The sequence below is a fragment of the Trematomus bernacchii genome, unplaced genomic scaffold, assembly GCF_902827165.1.
Source record: "Trematomus bernacchii unplaced genomic scaffold, fTreBer1.1, whole genome shotgun sequence".
Taxonomy (NCBI): domain Eukaryota; kingdom Metazoa; phylum Chordata; class Actinopteri; order Perciformes; family Nototheniidae; genus Trematomus; species Trematomus bernacchii.
In genome coordinates, this window is record NW_022987593.1 from 11059667 (window position 1) to 11080606 (window position 20940).

General features: G+C 39.8%; 1 protein-coding gene across 1 annotated transcript in view; it reads right to left on the bottom strand.

The window, feature by feature from the left end:
- Positions 1-20940, bottom strand: part of LOC117482330 (collagen alpha-1(XI) chain-like) — a 55946-nt gene that overhangs the window by 19745 nt on the left and 15261 nt on the right. The window contains 31 exon segments of the mRNA XM_034130429.1: positions 586-630; positions 721-774; positions 1319-1372; positions 1481-1642; positions 1758-1802; positions 2205-2258; positions 2498-2542; positions 2673-2726; positions 2804-2848; positions 3513-3566; positions 3645-3689; positions 4599-4652; positions 5375-5419; positions 5504-5557; positions 5641-5694; positions 5774-5827; positions 6757-6810; positions 6923-6976; positions 7637-7693; positions 7816-7899; positions 8611-8685; positions 8817-8879; positions 9402-9443; positions 10135-10182; positions 10319-10447; positions 10546-10665; positions 12322-12444; positions 15169-15331; positions 16353-16474; positions 17645-17736; positions 17822-17986. Coding sequence (XP_033986320.1) covers positions 586-630; positions 721-774; positions 1319-1372; positions 1481-1642; positions 1758-1802; positions 2205-2258; positions 2498-2542; positions 2673-2726; positions 2804-2848; positions 3513-3566; positions 3645-3689; positions 4599-4652; positions 5375-5419; positions 5504-5557; positions 5641-5694; positions 5774-5827; positions 6757-6810; positions 6923-6976; positions 7637-7693; positions 7816-7899; positions 8611-8685; positions 8817-8879; positions 9402-9443; positions 10135-10182; positions 10319-10447; positions 10546-10665; positions 12322-12444; positions 15169-15331; positions 16353-16474; positions 17645-17736; positions 17822-17986 — 2309 coding nt within the window.

The window sequence follows — 20940 nt, forward strand, 5'->3', positions numbered from 1 at the left end:
ATATTGAACGAGGTCAGCTAGGAAAAGGTGTCACCTCACTATTCAATGCATCGGACTCACCTGGTTTTAAAATAACATTATTAACCTGTTCTAAAGAGCTAGATCCGGCAGTGGCTCAGTCAGTAGGGGCTTGGACTGGGAGCCGTAGGGTCGCCGGTTCAAGTCCCCGACCAGACCTAAATATGGAGTGTGGACTGCTACCTGGAGAGGTCCCAGTTCACCTCCTGCCCTGCCGTGGTGCCCTTGAGCAAGGCACCGGACACCCCCCTTCCCCCCCTCACTCCCATTGCTCCCCGGGCGCTGTACAATAGCTGCCCACTGCTCCTAGTACTAGACTCCTGGTACTAGGATGGGTTAAAAGCAGAGAACACATGTCGCTGTGTGCTCTGCATGTGTGACCATTGAAGAGGGGTTCATCCCTCCCATTTCTATTCTTGACTTGTTTACAGGAGATTTATTTTTGCCTTGTGACTAATGACTAATGTTTAAGACTTTGCTATGTTTGAAGATTATCACTGCAATCGCTTTTTTATTTGGCCATATTTTCCAAGTGTATTTAATGTATGTTTTGGACACAGCACTTACGTTGGGACCCCTCTGGCCTGCGCCTCCCTGTTGTCCTGCGGGACCCTGTGTTAAACCACAAATGACAAGACATTAATGAAAGAAATTGTAATTTCCTGACAACGTATCATCCCAGATTTTAAAGCCTCTACTCACTTTCTTCCCTTTCTCTCCAGCAGTTCCAATTGAACCAGGGAATCCATCAGAGCCCTGGAGAGGAAGGCACACACACGTATAGTTTGTATGAGGATTACATTTACTACATTATTTCTGTTGCTTCTATATAAAAACAGAAACAATCTGTTGGGAAAATACTGAATGTACACATGATAACAAAGGCCCTAAGTAGCTGTGTACGTAACAGGATGTGTGATTACCTAGAGGTGCGTCAGGACTGTTTTTGGCATATGATAGCTATGTGATTAACATGATGATTCAGCCTCTCGAGAGATAGACATATAACAAGCATGATCATTTCTGACGTGGGTCTTAGCTAATCTGAACTAAACATAGAATACTGCTTTGAACCGGTATTCCTCCATCTTGTGACTGTGTAACTCCCTCTCTTGTATATAAGCATGTGAAGGACACGATTCAGGAACTAGTTGAACCAAATGCTCTGAATGTGATGACTACTTCCATTCTTGAGAGGATAATAAATACATAGATCCTGATTATTGAAGCTCAAGCCGGTGACGAGTGATATTTTCCTAACACAATCATTTAGCATTCTTTTATTTATTTTGTATCTTACCTTCGGCCCCAGTCGCCCTGGATATCCTGGAAGTCCAGGAACTCCCAGTTTACCCTAAAAAAAACATTCACAATGTGACTAATACCTCGTCCTGTACACTTTTCTATGACACGTTTGGAAACTTCTCAAACAAACCAATGTGACGGTAAATGTTCTCTGTACCTTCTCTCCAGAGGTACCAGATTGTCCGAATTCTCCCAGAGTCCCCGTCGTTCCTTTGGGCCCCTCGGGTCCGTCTTCTCCTCGGCCTCCTATGACTCCGTTGTCTCCACCGTCCCCCTTTGTTCCATACTCCCCTTTGGATCCTGGGAAACCATCTTCCCCCTGCGGACAGAAGGAATCAGGAGACAGAGACAGAGAGTCAGAGCTGGAAGAGAAAGATCAGCATGTATAGTATACTGTGGTTGGTTTGACTGCAACTCCTTTCTGTCTTTCTCACCTTTTCTCCTTTGCTTCCTTTTAATCCTCGGATTCCATCTGCTCCCTGTCAAACAGGACAGACAGAACAAACGGGAAGTCAACACACATACATGAAATGATGACTAATGATCAATTAGCCAGCTGTTTGTAAAATCTTCATGAGGTGGTGAGCATATCAAAAATAATTATTCAACATTATATCTGACTTTTTGGCAATGAAAATCATATTATGTTTAATCCTAAGAGATTTTGTGGAAATGAGTTTTTCTAAAATAAAATACAGCCTCATATTAAGATGGACAAAAACACTATTGATTTGATTGAATAAAAAGGGTTACATCAGATTTCTTCAAACACTAAGAGACTATGAAATCCATTAGGTTATTTTAAAACCAGATGATTGTCAAAGAGTCCGTTTTTTATTTTATTAAACAAAACAAGAATATTTCACTTTTGCATTTCCTACCTTGACTCCTCGTTGTCCGGGGTAACCAATGGGTCCCTGCACTCCTAAAGGACCCTACAAAAGAACATATGGAGTTAGATGAAATGATTGAATATAAGGGTACAACCAGCAGTCTGTTAGCAAAAAGACTGGAAACAGCGGGAAACAGCTAGCTATTCATTTGTTAAATAAATAAGAAAGTCCTCCTCCCAGCTCCTCTAAAACTCACTTATCAACACCTTATATCTTGTCCTTTAATCCCTCTAGTCATCTGTAACTACAGTAGCACAACATGACATTTCTGACAGACTTACCGGCAGTCCTTTTTCCCCTGGAGTCCCTTCTCTTCCGGGGTGACCCTGTTGACAAGAGGACGTGTTAATATCTGTCGTTGTGATTTTAAGGTGAGGATTAAGGACAGGGGAATGCACTGTATCAATAAGAGTCCTCCTATGCATCTAACATGAGTACAAACATGCGAGTACTCACAGAGGGCCCGTCGTTTCCAGCTAAGCCCTGCGTCCCTTTCTTCCCTTGAGGTCCCTGTAAAGCAAAGATCAGCCCGTCAATCAAGACTCCTTCTCCCTAAAGGGAAACAACTCTGAGGGAAAGTGTCTTACCTTCTCTCCTGGCAGCCCTACTAACCCCTGAGGACCTGGAAAACCCTGCAGGAGAGATGGAGCATTAGTCAATTAATACATTTACTGACCCGATATTCAAAACTAAACACAGAGTAGCAGCGTTCAGTTATTATGCTCCTTATATAAAATATCAAAAACTGAAGACAATTAAATAAACTGCACTGTAACTTCTTGTTATTGAATTTAAAACCTTATTCTTAGTCTTATTCTAGTTTTTTTATCTTGGAAATGACTGTTTTCAGATGTAATAACATGTTATTGTATAATGTGTTTCTGTTGTCGTCCTAATGCTTTAAAAAAAAAAGTGTAAAGCACGTTGATTTGCCCTGTTGTTGCAAAGTGCTGTACAAATAAACTGGCCTTGGCTTTACTTCAGACAGGTGCATATCAGTATAAATGTAATACAATAAGGACAATAAGAGAATAACAACACAGAGATACAATCAGTTCAGTTCATACTAGAGATGAAATGAATGAAAACACATTTAGACATTTGTTGTATGTTTCCAAACGTTTAAAAAACTAGGCCATTATTATCATTTTTCTTTTGTATAATTAAATGACTCATAAATGTGTACACAAAATATTTCAACATAGCATGAAAGGTGAGAACATTTGACTTGGCACTCTGAATGCATCATTAATATCTCTCTGTATGAACTGAGTTATTTGTGTTGTCTGTTCGTACCAGAATGCCAGGGTTGCCTTGCTGTCCGTTAGCTCCGACCTCTCCGGCGGCTCCCTGTTACAAACAGGAAATGATGTCACGGGAAGTCATTTCTTATCAGAAATGTGTTGCTTATACACATAATATACTCACTATGTTTCCCTTTGAACCCTGAGCCCCGTCAATCCCTCGAATGCCCTGTGAGGAGAGAAGGGAAGAGTTCATGATTCTGGGCTTTTGAGTAAAAGCACATGAGGCTTTCTATGACAAAATAATGTGAGACTGGAGGAAATTGTATGTTTTTTTTAAAGAAGATTACGATCAGTCAACTTTTTACTGCAAGTAAGAATTCCTCTGTATTGGTTAATGTAAGAATGTACCCTGTTTTCTTAATAAATTGTATTTTCATGTCAAAAATAGGCTGCATTTAACAGACTTGTGTTTCCTGAGGCTTGTTACGTGAGCCTCCTGGGACAATAACTAAATGAAAGTAAAAATGATGAGCCTCCCCGATGGTTTAAGCGACACCACCTCCTTGCTTAAGGCACTCTATGTTAAATTAATCAGCATCGAGCACAAATATGTATTTTATTCAAGTGTAAAAATGCGTCCTGTGTGTTATCAGATGCATACAAGTGCTAACTCGTGTTTCTACAGATGCAAATTAGAACGATGTCGTATTTGGAAGAGAGGGACTTTTTATGGGATGAGATAAGGATTATATAACATGATGTTAACAGATGGAAAACCACAGTGACATGATGATTATGCATTATCTTGTGCTATCATCAAACCAGTCAGATTGTATGCTGGTGGTGGGGAAAGCCCTGCAGGAGTAAACACAGCAGGATAATGATGGGTTTCTTGGGTCTTTTTATCTGTAAAGGGTAGAGTGTGTGTGTGTGTGTGTGTGTGTGTGTGTGTGTGTGTGTGTGTGTGTGTGTGTGTGTGTGTGTGTGTGTGTGTGTGTGTGTGTGTGTGTGTGTGTGTGTGTGTGTGTGTGTGTGTGTGTGTGTGTGTGTGTGTGTGTGTGTGTGTGTGCGTGTGTGTGTGTGTGTGTGTTTGCAGAGGTGGGATGTGTGAATAAAAAGGAAATGTCTCACTCACAGGTTGACCTTGGGGACCAGCACGACCTCTGGGGCCGTTCAGACCTCTGGAGCCCTGGAAACAAATCACACTTAATTGAATATAAAGGCATGTTATGGAGTGTGTGTGCCTTTAGACTTCTATGTTTGAGAGGACCTTTTTAAAAATGAGATCTTAAGAGGAGGAACATAAGCTCTCAAGCACAGAGCATGGACATCTACAGTGTGTCTATTGGTGTGTGGCAGGGCTTAATTGAACAGAAATGTAATTGTGTTTTATTGTTTTTACGGTACGGACTTTAGAGTGTAAACAATATTCTCATCAACTCAAGAAAGATATTTTTGTTTCTTATACATCAAACTATTCCTTCAATGTTTAGATATAGAAGAAGTTGAGGTTGTGCATGTAGTTTAAAGAAGAGTTTTAAATCTGATTTTAAATATAGTGCTATTTATCAATGTCAGAGTGTTTGAGATATATTGAATGTTGACTCAATTTAAATGGAACGAGATGGTACTTTGTTTGAGGTCCTCAAAAGCGCCCAAGAAAGATTGAAGGGCTCAAAAGCAATGTCCCTTTTCTGAATAAATAAGAAATAGCACTTCAAGCAAGAGGAAAAATACCTATTTTGTGTGGTGGTAAGAAAGAAGAAGAAATGCCTTGGATTGAGTAGGGTCTCCATATGTATACATACACAGTGTGTGTGTCTGGACTAATGGCACAATTCATTGTAGTGGATTTTAAATGAGCAATTTTATCATATACAGTACATTGTGTTTTTTTTCATTTGGACTTACAGGATCTCCTGGTTGTCCTCTTGGCCCATGCGGCCCCTCGGAGCCCTGAGAAAAACACAACACTGAATACATCTTGTACTAACACAAACCTGCGTCTAGATGAATACACACAAACACACAACCTCTCACCTTTTCTCCAGACTCTCCAGAAGAACCTACAAGACCTGGCTTTCCCCTGTCCCCCTGAGAAAAAACACACACATAGAAGTTGATATTATGTGTGTTATGCAATGTCTGCTGATCACTTATTCAGACAGGTAACTTACCTTATGTCCTTGGTTTCCAGGGAGACCTGGTAAGCCATCGAACCCTCTATCCCCCTGAGAGAAACAGACATGTTAGTTCATATTTAAAAAGACAGAGCGGTAAGTGAACAGTGTGACATCGAGTCTTCTTTACCTTTGATCCGGTCTCTCCGATCGCACCTCGACCGCCGTCTGTACCCGCTTGCCCCTAATGAACACACGTTAGACAAGGTAGAATCTTAGCTTAGAGACTGTAAAAAGAGCTACTGTGACTGTTAGATCACTACTCTGTAGAAGGACAGTATACAGTATTGTTGCAGATTGCCATGTTTAATGTCTGCGTCTGGATCAGTAGCTGTACTTTTCTTTTTGTGGATCTTTAAAATCCTCATTGATCCACATCTGGGATTTGAATTGTCTTTGGTGTATTTATATTTGTTATACTTTATTATAATTTGTATATTTTATTTATTTATTGAATTCCTCTCAATCTGCTTTCCCTAGAATGACTTCACTGGTGTTGTATTATTTACTTTTTGTGAAGCACCCTGAGGCAATTGTGTGATTTCTACAACAATAAAAAATAATATGGATTGATATATTTATATATAAATTAATTTAAGAGATATTGCTGCTCTGATCGTAAAACATCTTGTAAAATGTGTTTATGTCAAGAATACTGAATTTTCTTTTCATCGGTTTTCCAAAACAATGCATTGATAAACTTCAATAATGAAAAACTCCGCTGCCAGTTTCTTTTGGGATTGATTTGTTTACAAAGCGTGAAGTGGTTTAGGGCCGTCTTAAATGACTAATTCTTTGTTGGTTTAAAATTTGGCAGCTTAACTTTTATTCATACCCAACAATACTATGTATTCTCTACACAAGGATAACGAGAGAAGAGCAATTGAGAACTTGTTATATTCAGCATTGCCTTGAACTAGCTGTCACTTTTACTTCGTGTTATACTTATCTTATACATGTTACTTACGTATTTTTTTGCACAGTATTTGTATATCTGTCTGTTTAGTTTCTTCACTTATTTGTAAATCAATTCGTATTTGAAAGGTGCTCTTTAAATGTTTAGTTGATTATCGTGATTATAATAATAAGAAAAGACTCCATTCCCAGCCTCACCCTTTTCCCTGGCCTTCCGTTCAGACCGGTGATACCTGGCTGTCCGTGAGGACCCTAGGGAGGAGGAAAGGGAAGACAGCGGGTGAGACGGATCTCAAATGAATTCAAGTGTTTCACAAGAGCAGTGAGGTGCTGAGTGTGTTGCTATGACAACAGGCTAACTCACCATTGGCCCAGAATCTCCACCGGCACCCTTCAGCCCCGAGCCACCTGGTCCACCCTGAAGAAGTGAAGACAAAAAGGGATCCATTGTCTGCAGAACGGTGTGTGTGTGTGTGTGTGTGTGTGTGTGTGTGTGTGTGTGTGTGTGTGTGTGTGTGTGTGTGTGTGTGTGTGTGTGTGTGTGTGTGTGTGTGTGTGTGTGTGTGTGTGTGTGTGTGTGGTGTGTGTGTGCGTGCGTGCGTGCGTGCGTGTGTGTGTGTGTGTGTGTGTGTGTGTGTGTGCATGAACTAGTCTTCCTAATATTGAAATTCTCAGCTTCAGTCACTTTAATTTCCTGTAACTCAACATATATCCATTTTATTGGCTTTTTCCTTTGTTTCCACTGCACTCCGTCTGCTTGGAGGGGGTTTCTTAACTTACATTTTGGCTCTTATTTTAGGAAGTAAGTTCAAAAGTATTTTGCAATCACCACCATTAATAAAGAGGGACTTGTGTTTGACTAGTCACGCCAAATAAGTGTTTAATTACATTACGTTATCTTTAAAAACGTGTAAATTGACTTGTCGTAGTAGTATGATTAAACGACACATCCCTTTATTGAACATAATCATGTAAAACAAATTCTGCTGTCTATTCTCAAACCAATTATCCATCCTTCACCAAGAGCTTCACATCATCTGATTCAGGAGAAAGTCTCTAGCACACATAAATCACTAACCAGTGGTCCAGGTCTTCCCCTGAGGCCGAGCGGCCCTGGAGGTCCCTTCATAGCCAGCTAGAAGAAGAGGAAGAAGTAAAATGTCAGTCGGAAACACACACACAAACTGCAGTAGTTCCACATCAGCTCTCTGTGTGTGTTTTCGAGACGTAACGGGAATATTTAAAACATTTTTGTACCTTGGTCTGCTGCAAAATGGCCTGAGCCTGGGCCTCCTGCGCAGATACCCCTGTACCCATCTTAGGATCTCCACCTGTCTGAAACTACACACACACACACACACACACACACACACACACACACACACACACACACACACACACACACACACACACACACACACACACACACACACACACACACACACACACACACACACACACACACACACACACACACACACACACACACACACACACACACACACACACACACACACACACACACACACTTTCAAGTCAAACTCAATACTCCACCTAGTGGCCGATATGTAGCATTGCTATGTTGCCTGTATGTGGTGCAGACAGTTAAAACTAAAGGAAACATTTGAATAACTTACAGCATGCATAACACTTTTATATAAGACAAAAAAAGCCCCTGAATAATATCAAGTATGAAAATGATGTGAATTAAATATGACCTTCAAAGAAACAAAATCATTCTAATGGAGGATCTTACTAGCTGTATGATTTGACACAATTGGACCAAACAAACATATCGAGCTACACATTAAAGCAAACTATTTAAACATTGAATTGACACCTATATAGCATATTTGTTTCATATGGGTTCTGCGGAGTTGAGTGAGAGCCAGGTGATGTAACCATCCCGAGGCAGCACATTTCTCAGTAATGACGTTCAGACTGATTTGTCCCGAGGCTACGGTAAGAGTTAACAGGACCAAATATCTTTCATAGCTACATCAGCGCGGAGCTGCGAGGCCTCGGGCTGAGCAGCGGAGCTTCTGCTGTTACCGGTATGAGCATGATGTTTCCTGGGGGACCGGGGATCCCATCGGCTCCGTTAAGGCCTGGCCGCCCCGAAGGGCCCTGAGAGGAGACAGAGAAGAGGGGAACGTCAAGGGGAACCGCCAACAGGACGGGGACTCACACACACACACACACACACACACACACACACACACACACACACACACACACACACAGCAAACAGTCCTCACCAGCTCCCCAGCGTCTCCTCGAGGTCCCACTGATCCTGTGACTCCAAAGGACCCGGTCTCTCCCTGCACAGAGAGAAAAAAAGATAAAAAGACAGCAGTTAGATTTAATTGAATATATTTATATATCTACCTCCTGGCATTAAAGTGTTAAATAAAAAAACTGCTTCAACTTTGCGCACTTGTATAATGTACATGATATCCTATGATTGTATTTTATTAGCAGTAGATTAGTCTTTTATACTGTTTTGTGTAAACTTTATTGATATATACATTTTCTACTAGGTATATATTAACCGCTTAACTTTATTTCAATTTTATTTTTCACTTGGGTGCAATGACTTGGTAATCTGTTGCTGTTTTCCCACTTTGGGATCATTAAAGTACATCGAATCTTATCTTAATTATTATATATTTAATAGCAATCTTCCACTTCCAAAGTCACTTCAGTTGCATCTGTGCCCGACTCTCCCACAATGTTTAAACACATTTTTCTAAGTATTCAGGTCAAAAACCTGTGTAAGGTTTTTGACCTGAATACTTAGAAAAATGTGTTTAAACGGTTCATGTGATGCAGGATTCACTAACCTCTGGTCCTGGGGGCCCGGGGGCTCCTGTGATCTGCGTCCCCTGAAGACATTTCACAGAGTGTTGTTTGGTTAAGGTGTTAGATCCAGACAGAATGAGGGAAATACTCAGAGGCTAACAGGACTGATAAGACAGTGGAATTTAAATGCATATGAAAGGAATCCCTTCCTTAAATTCTCTATAAAAACAATTAGGAAATGGTCGTATACTTTATTATCCTAAAAGGGAAATTCTTCTAGAGCAAAAATAAGATTAGAACACATAGACAACAAGACAGTACAGCGGTAGACCAAAGGTGCAGCGTGTATATGCCCTGAAATAAAAGACATAAATAAATAGGCAATATAAAAATGTCAATATTTAATTCGCAAATAAAAAACCAGAAAACCATTAATGCAAAACTCATAAAACAAGTAATAACATATCCTGATCGTTAAACTTTAACATTGTAAAATATTGTTATACAATATTAAGAGGGTAGTAAAGTGGAAAAACTCGTTATTATTAATGGTATGTATATCGTCATATCATTTTTCGGTCCGGCTGTACCCAAACCTCTTTCAAAAACGTAGAACATTTGGAGGTTTAAACTAATTTCTTGCAAAACCTTAGATTTGTGTCTTTTATCTTAAATCAGGAAACATCTGGTCAGACCTGCACAGGATGTTGGGCACAATATCTCGCCCTGTGTGGTTGTGTTTGTGTGTTTTATGCCATTGTGTGTTTTTCTCACCGCTCCCAGAAAGCTTGGCTCTCCTTTCTCTCCTTTCTCCGGTAAATTCTGATGAGAGGAGACGAATAAAGACTGTTAACAATAATGTCTCTGTATAAAGAGGCACAAAGAGGTAGGTCTCGACACAGGATGAAATGATGTGTAACTGCACAAACTCTAGGTGTGTGATAGTTGTAGTCGGTACCCGTGTGTTAAGAGAAATCTCCCGCTCCCTCTCAGCGTGTCCGTAGCGGTCGTCGTATTCGTCTTCGTACTCGTACTCGTTCACCTGTTCATATTCCGTTGTGTTGTCGTAGTCTTCGTACTCCACGATCTGTCCGGCGAAGCGTCCGCAGAGACAGATAAATGAGGGTCAGAAAAAGACAAGAGGAAATTATAGAGACTAGAAAAAGTTTGTGCTCAGAGCCTCACCTCGTACTCAGTGTCATTAGGACCCGCTGTCACCGTGGAAACAGAGCGATCCTCATACAGGTCGCTGTAGTCAAACTCCTCAAACTCCTCCGCCACATGTTTCTTAGGTTTCCTCACCACCTGAAGGCCATGGAAAATCAAAACAGAGACGGTGCATAATGTAAGCATGTGTTAGGTGTTGTTTACATACATGCAAATAATATTGATATTTGTTAATATAACTGATTAAAATGAAATGTCAGTGCTTGGTAGAGTACTTTAATTAGCTTTGAACACTTTCCCCTGAAGAGCAGAGCAATATTATTCATGTATTTAGTAAATGTATTTACTCTTATGCAATGTCACTTCAGATTATTTATTATTTATACATTTTAATAGATTATTCTACCATGTATTTATTTTTTATAAATTTATTTTATTTATTCTTTTTCGGTATGGAATAAATGTCATGTTGGGTTTAAGATAAGATAAATAAATACAAAATGATATTAATAATAATTAAAATAACAATAAATATGTTTATTATTTAAAAATCTTTATCTTTCATTCAATAAAACCATATAAATATATATAAAATGATATTGAACTTAAAGAAAATGTTTAAACTGTATATGTATGTATGAATGTAACTTGTGTAAATGTGAGTTTGAGGACACAGAGGTTGCTTATTAAGATATCAGATTCATGAAGTAGTCCCATCTGGCCCTCGAGTTAAACATTAAACATATTATTTAAAAAAGAAAAACATGGCAAAGGTACACACATGGTACAACGACAGCTCAGTCCTTTTACTTTAGATTCTTCAGGATAGACTGTTTGAGCACTACAGCTTCATCAGAAGAGTTTCTAAACTCCATGACTGCTGTTGGCAAGTTGCATTTCTGGTGGTGAAACAATAAAACAACTGAACACAATAAAACCAGGAAATCCTGCAGTGTGTTGAGCTGTAAGCCAGATGATACGTCAAACAGTGGAAGAGGATTTGAAAAACGTTCCCAGGAGTGTGGAGCACTGGCACAAAGACCCTGGCAAAGGGTACTGGACCACAACACCATGTATGAATAGGAAAGGACAAAGAGAGAAATAAACAGAGGGTGAGAGCTCGTTGGAGGCTAGAAGCTTTTTAGGATTCGTAACTTTATTTTAAATGGATGTATCGTACCGAGAGCAAAGACATGAACAGCTGGAGGCGTCAAACTAAAACAAGAAGTAAGATATTTGTGTGTAAAGAGAAGGAAACACACTGCTTCGATTGTATTACTTTATCTGTCAATCAATAAACAATTTCATATTCTGTATACTTTTTTTATAGATTTTTTCTCAGAGCAAAATACTTAATCGTGCTCTTATAATAAAAAGAAAATTAGTGTCTTGAAATGTGTCTTGGTGTGTGTTTGATGTTGTTACAATCTGCACATATAGCCTATATAGAGTTAGGCTGAATATCTGACTAGCTATGCAACAAATGCCTCACAGCCTAAAGTGATCTTTTAGTTTATGTTCTAGTATTTTCTCGTGTGAATATATGACAAAAAAATAATGAAACCGTTTGTCTTTTTGTCCTATCTGCCTTCTGAACCGTCCATAAATACCTGTAATGGTTTCTCCTCTTAAAAATGAAACCTTGAGGGCTCCATTGCTTTCAAGGACAGTCAGGATTTACAACATGCAACACCTGAGATGCCTCACAGCGTCTGTTACGTGTGAGGAATGGGCCGGGTAGAGTTGAAAGACTTTAAAGGGGTCGTGTTTCTCTTTGTGTGTCAGAGGGCTTACCTCCTCGGCCTCAGAGAGGATGCTGTTGTAGGGCAGCGCTGCGTCACAGTCTGGGATGTAATCCTGACAGTAAGTCTCTGCTGCTCGGGGGTCATCGACTATCAGCAGCTGCTGGATGTCTCCCTGCGTCACAAAAACATAAAACAAACAAAAACTGAACAAATATGTGAATTCTATAATAATAAAAAACTCCCTTTTTTATATTTTATAACAAAAGCAGCAAATCTTCACATTGAAAACACTTGAACGGGAATACTTAATCCACTCATGGTTTAAGTTACTTAAATATAATGGTGAATGGTTGCATATATAAAAGATAATCATATTTTAAACTTTTTTTTGAAAGTAATAAAGTAGATACATCAGTAAAATAAATGCAGTGGAACTAATAGTACAACACCAAAACGTGTAGAAGTATAAAGTACAATAAACTGAAAATACTCGGGTGCAGCAAAAGTACCTATAATTTGTACTTAAAGGGGACCTATCATGCAAAATGCACTTTTTGATGCCCGGTGTGTCGGGGAACTCACGCAGCGTCAGAAAACAAAACCCTCTCTCTTTTCCTCCGTACCCAAATCTCTAAAAACGGGGCTACAACGGAGCTGATCCAGATTTGCGTCCGATATGACGTAATATCGGAAATGTAGGCTGGCTTTACACCCACGGGCCAATCAGAAACATTGCTATCAGAAACAATGCCCGACTGTTTTGGACGTAATATGGTCGGTGTTTACATTAGCATCGCTAACACTCAGAGCTAACCTGTACTGGAGAGCATGTGTGTGAAGAAGCAGGAAATAAAAAGGAACTCACCTTGTGGTATAACCGGAAAGAGAGAAAGCCTTTGAGCTCCATACTGTTTCAGAAATAATCCATGATAATCCATGATATGGCGTTTCATCACGGCAGTATTTAGTTTAGACAGTAGCTGCCGGGTCCCGCATGAGCTCAGCCCCCTCCTTTTTTTTTTTTTTAAAGCTTTATACCCTAAATCAGCACTTTTGAAACAGGAAGTGAAATAGAGGGATATGAGGCATGGCTAGAATGGGTGATCTGTTTGGTATTTTGAGCAAAACACTTCATAGACATGTTTTTTATATATTTGTATATATCTTAGACCTATGCTATTGCCTAAAAATAGCATGATAGGTCCACTTTAAGTACAGTAGGTAAGCTTCCACTGTATACTTGTGCCAGATTTGCTCCAGTTTGTGACTCTTACAACCTCAGAACCAGTGCCTGGATACGGTTCCAGGTTCCTGCTGTGCGGACTGAGGCTGGAAAAAGGAGTCTTTTTCATTATGGTCCTTGGTCTTGGAATGACCTTCAATCAAGCCTCAAACTGATGGCACTTGTCCCTATAGCCTGTTTTAAATTGAAGTTGTCTGAGGTCCTTACCACCAGCTACTCTTGCAGTAATAAGTAGTGTACCTTACTGTCCCAAATGTGCACAATGTAGTGACTGCTTTTCGTCTTTTTGTTTACTTAGTTGTGTTCTCTGTATTTTACATGTCTGTGTTATGTGTAAGAATGTGTAACGTTGCTGCCTTCTTGGCCAGGTCAGCATTGTAAATGAGATTTTGTCTCAATGTTTTCATCTGGTTAAATAAAGGTTAAAAAAAAAGTAGTCGAGTATATTAACTAAGTTACTTCCACTACTGCACAGGAAACGTCATTTGTTAAAGTGCACAACTAAAATAACGTAAACATGAATCATAAGTAATTATAAGTCCCTATGCAAACAAAAAGGGGTGCATTAATTAAAAAATGTTTATTAAGGGCAACATTCACCAAGTTTAACTTATTGTGATTGTTTTTTTAACACGATCCACCATTTCATCCTACTCTAATAGTGAAAGCATATCAGGAATGCAGAATATGTAACAGCTCTTCATTGACCATTAATTAAATTGCTGACATGTCAAAAACATCTGTCTGCCGGGTCTTTATCTCCGACTGTATGTGTTCATTTGGTCAGATCAAAGCGACTTAACGGGCCGCTTTTATCATCGCTCTGCAGTTAATCGTCTCCAGAGCTTCAGCCTCAAGTGGAGCCATAACAGAGAGACAGCAGACGGTCTTTCAAATCCACACACATGTAAGGGAGTCCAGGCCAAACATGAGCTGAAGGTTTGTTCAGTTAAACAGATGGACCACCTGACATTGCACTCAAAACACAGGCCGAGGTTCACACTTGGGTTCTGACAAAATGACCTCACACTGCTGAGGACACCATAAAAACAAAGCTCATAAAAGTCAGATAAGGTTTAACACAGCTACAGATTTGGAGAGCCTTTTCCAGAGTGCATTGTGAATAATGTGCTGCATTTGTTGAGCTGTAGCACGACTGCAGGATGAAGGACATTACATTACATCTCATTTAGACTTACAATAAGTGCATTCAACCATGAAGAAACAAACTCAAAAGCAAGAAGCCTGCAGGTACCTGATGAACCAGGAGAAACACATATAGTGTAGGGCATCTACCAGACAAATGATCTGCCATATATTTGACCTCTGCATACATTTATTCAATAATCTGCAGCATTATAAAGTCATGATTTGTAGCAGAGGTAAAGATGCAGTACATCCTCACCGCCACTGGAGGGCAGTAAAAGAGACAAGCCTTATTCATTTGATGGACAAATTAAACAAGCCGCTACAAGCAGAGACACTTCCTTACCATACAAAGAGAGCTTATTGTGTGTTATCGTTCTTTGTATCTTCTGCCATGTCTTTTTGTCAGTTTTTCCTAAAGTTTCCACCAAACAATGAAGACAGTATCACCTCCATCCTTTGCCCTCTATGTCTTCTTACATAAAACACATATACATATGCACACACCTCGAATACGTCCTCGTCCAGCAGGCGTGTGCCGAACACAGTGACCCCCTCGGTGCTGACGTGGGAGTTGTGACCTCTGAGCAGCTCCAGGGTGTCGAATCTGACGCAGTCCAGGTACAGAGTCACTGACTCGCCCTCCACACTGTAGGCCACTCGGTGCCACCTGGAGAAGAAATTAGATTTATTTTCCACCTTTTTTAGCAGAGACTAAGATTCAAGGCTTTTATTGTCATGTGCACATAGCTACAGTGTAGATGTTACAATTCATATCTTAGGTGACAGGCTCCTCCAACAGTGCAACACAATAAGACAGATAAAATAGTTAAAATAGTGAATACAAATAAAATAGAATAGTGCAAGGAGAGTCTATATGCAAGTAATTGGAATATGATATATTAGATAATATTTACAAGTTGCAAAACAGTTGACAAAAACAGGTTCTTTCAAAAGTACAGGTGTTGAACAGTCATATGGCCTGTGGGATGAAACTGTCCTGGACACAGACTATAACACCCCTTGCTGTTAAATACCAACCAACTATGTGCAATATGTGCAATACGTGCAATATATATATATGCCGTTAATAACTGTGCAATATATACCCGGCTGCTAAATCCTCAGAACTGTTACATATATTATATATATATGTATGTATATATGTATGTATGTGTATGTGCTTGTATTTATGTATATAAATATATATGTGTGTGTGTTTAAGTAGATACATGTGTACATGTGTAGATATTGTCATTTCAAACAACCCCTGTGTATTTTTTCGTTTTTATTTTATTTGACTAATTTTGTTCGGTATTTAATTTGTCCTTTTTTGGGTCTCTAAAAATATATGATTTGCAAAACTGTACTTTTAATATAATGTGACCCCAAATACATACAGAATTACAAAAAAAAAGAACTGTTACAGGATGTGTATTTTGTAAATTGTGTAACTTTTATTATTATAATTGTTGTTATCTTTAATACTTTTGTATGCATACTTCTTAGGTAACATTAAGCTGTCTTTGGCTCTTTTCTGCTGTAACAATGTAATGTCCCCTCTCTGGGCAGAGACAGAACCGTTTGTTGCTGGGGTGACGGGGGTCTTTTGTAATCCTGTCTTGTGTTTGAAGTTTAAGTCAAAAAGGCTAAAAGTGTGTGAATGGATGCATGCGTGTGTAGTTACCCACTTGCCATCAGCCAGGTTGATCTTTCTGAAGGTGGGGTAGAGCTCTGGGGGGGGCTGACCCTCATGGTTCTCATACAGGAAGACGGGAGAACGGCCGATCTCCAAACCCAGCTGCTGTGTGCCCTGAAAGACGTTGTTTTTATGCAAAATTAAAGGAATGATATCAACAACTTCCAGCTACTGTCCTTAGGTTCTTCATATTTGGAATATACTTTCTATCTCATTGTAAAAGAGATATTGCATTGACATAATATATTCAAATAAAATGTAATATTGTGCTTAAATTGTGAGTTTTTTCTGTGATTAAGCGTCATTGTATTTTTCCTTTAAATGCCATCAATTTGCCAGGGACTGCAGATGAAAATGTGCCTCGATGGCTAAATCTGGCACATTTACATGATGAAGTGCTCATGTTAATTCATGTGCATTGTCACTTCTTAAATAAATAAATACAAAAAATATGTAAATGTACACCCTCAATCAAGACTCAGCGGATTTATACATTTTTGGCAAATCTTCAAGAACATTTTGCAAGACTTGCAAAACATATTTCCATTTAAACGGACAACCTGTAATGCTGATCCAATCTTGCAGAGCGCATGGTTGGAAAGGATTGTCAGTCTAGCATGTGTTAGTACGCTGGAAACGATGAATTATCTCATTAAAGTAAATGGTAAATGGACTGCATTTATATAGCACTTTTGGAGTCTTTGCAAACCCTGAAAGCACTTTTACTTTTGCAAGTCAGCATTTACTCATTCACAAACATTCATACAGAGGCAGCCACACGAGAGGTTCATCCCAATGTCCCTCCTCGACCCCTCGACTCCTCTCTCCTCGATCACTTGAGCCGGAAATCGATCAACACAAGCCACGATAAAGGACATCCCAATTGCTCTAGGAGAGAGGAGGGAGGAAGCTACCAGAGGAGACAGGGAGGAGGAAACACGTGTGCTAAGACTCGAGGAAGAGAGGCAAGTGAGGGAAGAGAGGAGGCCAAATCATGTTTTGGGATGAACCTAAGGTGTCACCTGCGCCGGGGAGACTCACATATTCACACACAACATTGCCCAAGGACACTTAAACATGCTGACTGCAGGGGTCAGGGATCAAACCACCAACCCTCCAATTGGCGCCAAAACTCTCTAACTCCTCAGCAACATGCAACAAAGAATTAAATACATCAACAGCGTTTGATGAACACATTCAAAACATGCCAAGGTATTAAACATGTTGTCGGCTTTAGGGAAAGTTTGGCTTCAACGTCCTGATGTGGCGTTTCTTGATGCGTACCTCCGAGTCGAACAGGGAGAGGAGAAAGACCTGAGAGCCTTTCACAGCTCTGACTGTTGTCATCACGGAGAAATTCATCGGGAATGGAGAATCTGAAAGAGATGCACACACATGAATTAGGTCACGTTCTCTCATTGGCTAAATACATTCATATTGACCCACACAGAGGTATATTACCAGGGAAGAGTTGATTGGTGGGTGCGCTCAGTTGAATCCTGTCGATCTTATAGGAGAGGTCCGTCTCCCCTCCTCCCTGCCGGCTGGTGCAGAGCCCCGACTCCAGCGACACGCCCTCCATGTCGTCCGACAGCTCCAGCAACTTCAGGACATCAATGGGCTTTGCTGCGTAAAAAGACAGGAAACAGTAAGGATGAGAGGATAGGTGGTTTTCATCTGCTGTTTCCCAAGAGGGCGCTCACATGGCCAGGATATCAAATCAGATCAAATCAACATTTATTGATTTTGTACAAAGCAAACAAAAGCAAAGATAAAAATAGCATAGAAATGATAAAAACATTACACAACATTATACCTCAACATTAGTATTGCCATGTGATAAAAGCATGTGACTGAAGTGATGGTAATGACGAGCCGAAACTAGGTGATGGGAAGACAGATGCGAAGAGATGGGTTTTGAGTTTGCTTTGAAAGGAGTCAACGGAAATAGCTTTGCGGATCTGAAATGGTAGACGATTCCAAAGGAGAGGTGCATCTATGGGTTAACCACGACATTCCAGGTTCAAGCAACTGAAGTAAAGAAGAAACATGTATTGCCTTGGTCCCTCCAGAATAGCAAACGGTGACCTCCTCTGCTTCGATTGTTGAGAAACAGACAATAGACATGGTCGAACTTAAGCTGCACCAGCAAAGACATACATATCTGTGCTTGTTAACGTGTATGACAACTAAACAATCCCACTTCCTATATTGAAGGGGCTTTAGTTAATGATGTCCTGCTATCCCACACCAGCTTTACAGAGCACCTGTGGGAGCTGAAATCACCGCATCAGGACCCTTTGTTTGGAAAGAAAAAACCCCCGGCAAACTCATCTTCAAACAAGAAATAGGATGCTGTAAAAGCCAATGAGTACAGATCTGTTTCAGCGTCCTCTTTTCATTGTTGAATGAAATACATTGGAGAGAAATTGGGAGGGAGTTTCATCATTTTGGCCAAAAACAAAGCTTTTTTTTAAATGAAGAAACTCCCTTTGGAGAGCTTTGGAATTGTAGCCTTTGCAGACCATTTACATGCACTATATAAATAAAAAAAACTATATAACACACTACAGGAAAGGCCAAACCCCAAAAAGCCAAATAGGGCCCGTTTAAAAGAATATAGTTGCTACAGTTTAAAAAGACAGTTGTTATTTGTAAATGAGGGGCCTTTTTTTAAATCTTCAGCCTTTGTTCAAGTTATTTATGTTGCATGTTATACTATTGCTAACTTAAAGCAGAAGTACTGTTGCTATGGTTACCTTCAGTTTAACACACTTTGCTCATTGATTTAAAACAGCAGTGCTATTGTTGACTGTAAAAGTGTTTCTGTTATACTTGTTTTTAAAGATTCACCACTTAAAAGGTAGGGTAGGTAAGTTTGAGAAACCGGCTCGAGATCGCTAGAATTTGAAAATACACAACCGGAGAAAATCTGCCACTTCCTTACAGAGCCCCTCCTCCAACACACACGAACGTGCACATGACCAATGAGGGCACGAGATAAGTTTGTGCACAGATGGAAGGCTGACAGGCAGGTAGGCCATCCAGTTATTTTAGCCGGGCCGGCTAAAATGATTGGTCGTGCTTTTTACAGTATTACGGCTTCCACAGATGACATTTCTTTATGGATTTTTTGTCAAAGCACTTAAGATATTCATTGCTATCGGGATGTTAAGAGCATTCCATGGAATATAACAAAAAGTGTATCTCGAGCCGGTTTCTCAAACTTACCTACCCCACCTTTAATGTTTTTTATTTAAACTAGTTTTAGACCCTTTTACCTAATCTGATTTAAACTCATCTCTCATTAACCTCTTTCCAACCAATCAGACAGCCATTTTAGGCTGACAAGCTCTAATTAAAGCACTATGCACTTCCGACCATCACCAAGCAGACTAACTAACTGACAACTTCCTGTATGAGCGTGATGTTACCTCTGAGAAATGTGTGTGATTAAGGCCTTATTATGAAGCTTCATCAGTCAGAGCATGTGCAGAAGCTTGGTGCAATCACATATTAACGCCTTTCTTGGCACATGCAACAGTCTGCATCACACAACAAGACTAATACCAGAGGGCAATAAATTAATACATGTGTTTTAACGATGATTCAGCCTGAGATCACACACACACACACAAACAAACACACACACACACACACACACAAATGTAACAAGCAATAGAGCCAATTAGAATTGCTTGAGGCATTGCTAAGGATGTGGCTAGAGTTGAATCGTGAGCAGAAATGCATATCATATGCTGGCACACATTCTTCTGAAACACTGTCGACACAATGGTCAGAGATCTGTGGGACGGACTAAGCAGAAAAATATGGAATGTAAAAGACGAGACAGGGGATAAATGAGCAACATATTGAAAGTGAAAAGGGAGAGAAGGGGGTAAAGAGGGAACAATAGAAGAAAGAAGAGATGGCAGGGGAGAGGAGGGCATGCCTCTACTGGTGTGGCTTCTTTTCACACGTATTTCTGGGGCTTACGTAAACCCTACATCTGCTTTGCACCTTTCAACACACACACACACACACACACATACACACACACACACAACATTGGCATAACATCTGAGTCTGAGCGCCAGATGTATTTGTCGCCCATTTTTTTGGTTTTGTTTGTCTGCTTGTACATTTGTTGGTCTGATGGCTGCCAGCTGGTAATTCTATCTATTGTGTGCAGGGGCATCATCGTGTTAACTGATACAGCTGCTTATTAAAACTTGCTAAAAAGGTTTTTTTTTATGTTTGTGACTGAGAAAAGAGATCGTTTGCTTTCGGGGGATTTGTGCTCTGATTGCTCACTGCAGTTCCAACACAAAACATACGCTGAGTGACCATGAAAATAGAAACACATGTACAATGTAATGCAATACAATAGTTCTACAGTGTAAAAGGTTTTTGTTGAGATTAATAATGGAGCTGTTTTAGATTTGATTTGATTTATAAGTACAGATTGAAGCTACGTTTTGTGACAGTGATGTATTGTTCTACATGTTATTGAAAGGTCATCTCCATCACATGAATGGAGCCAAGACATTTTGAACCTTAAGATGTATTGAAATCCAATA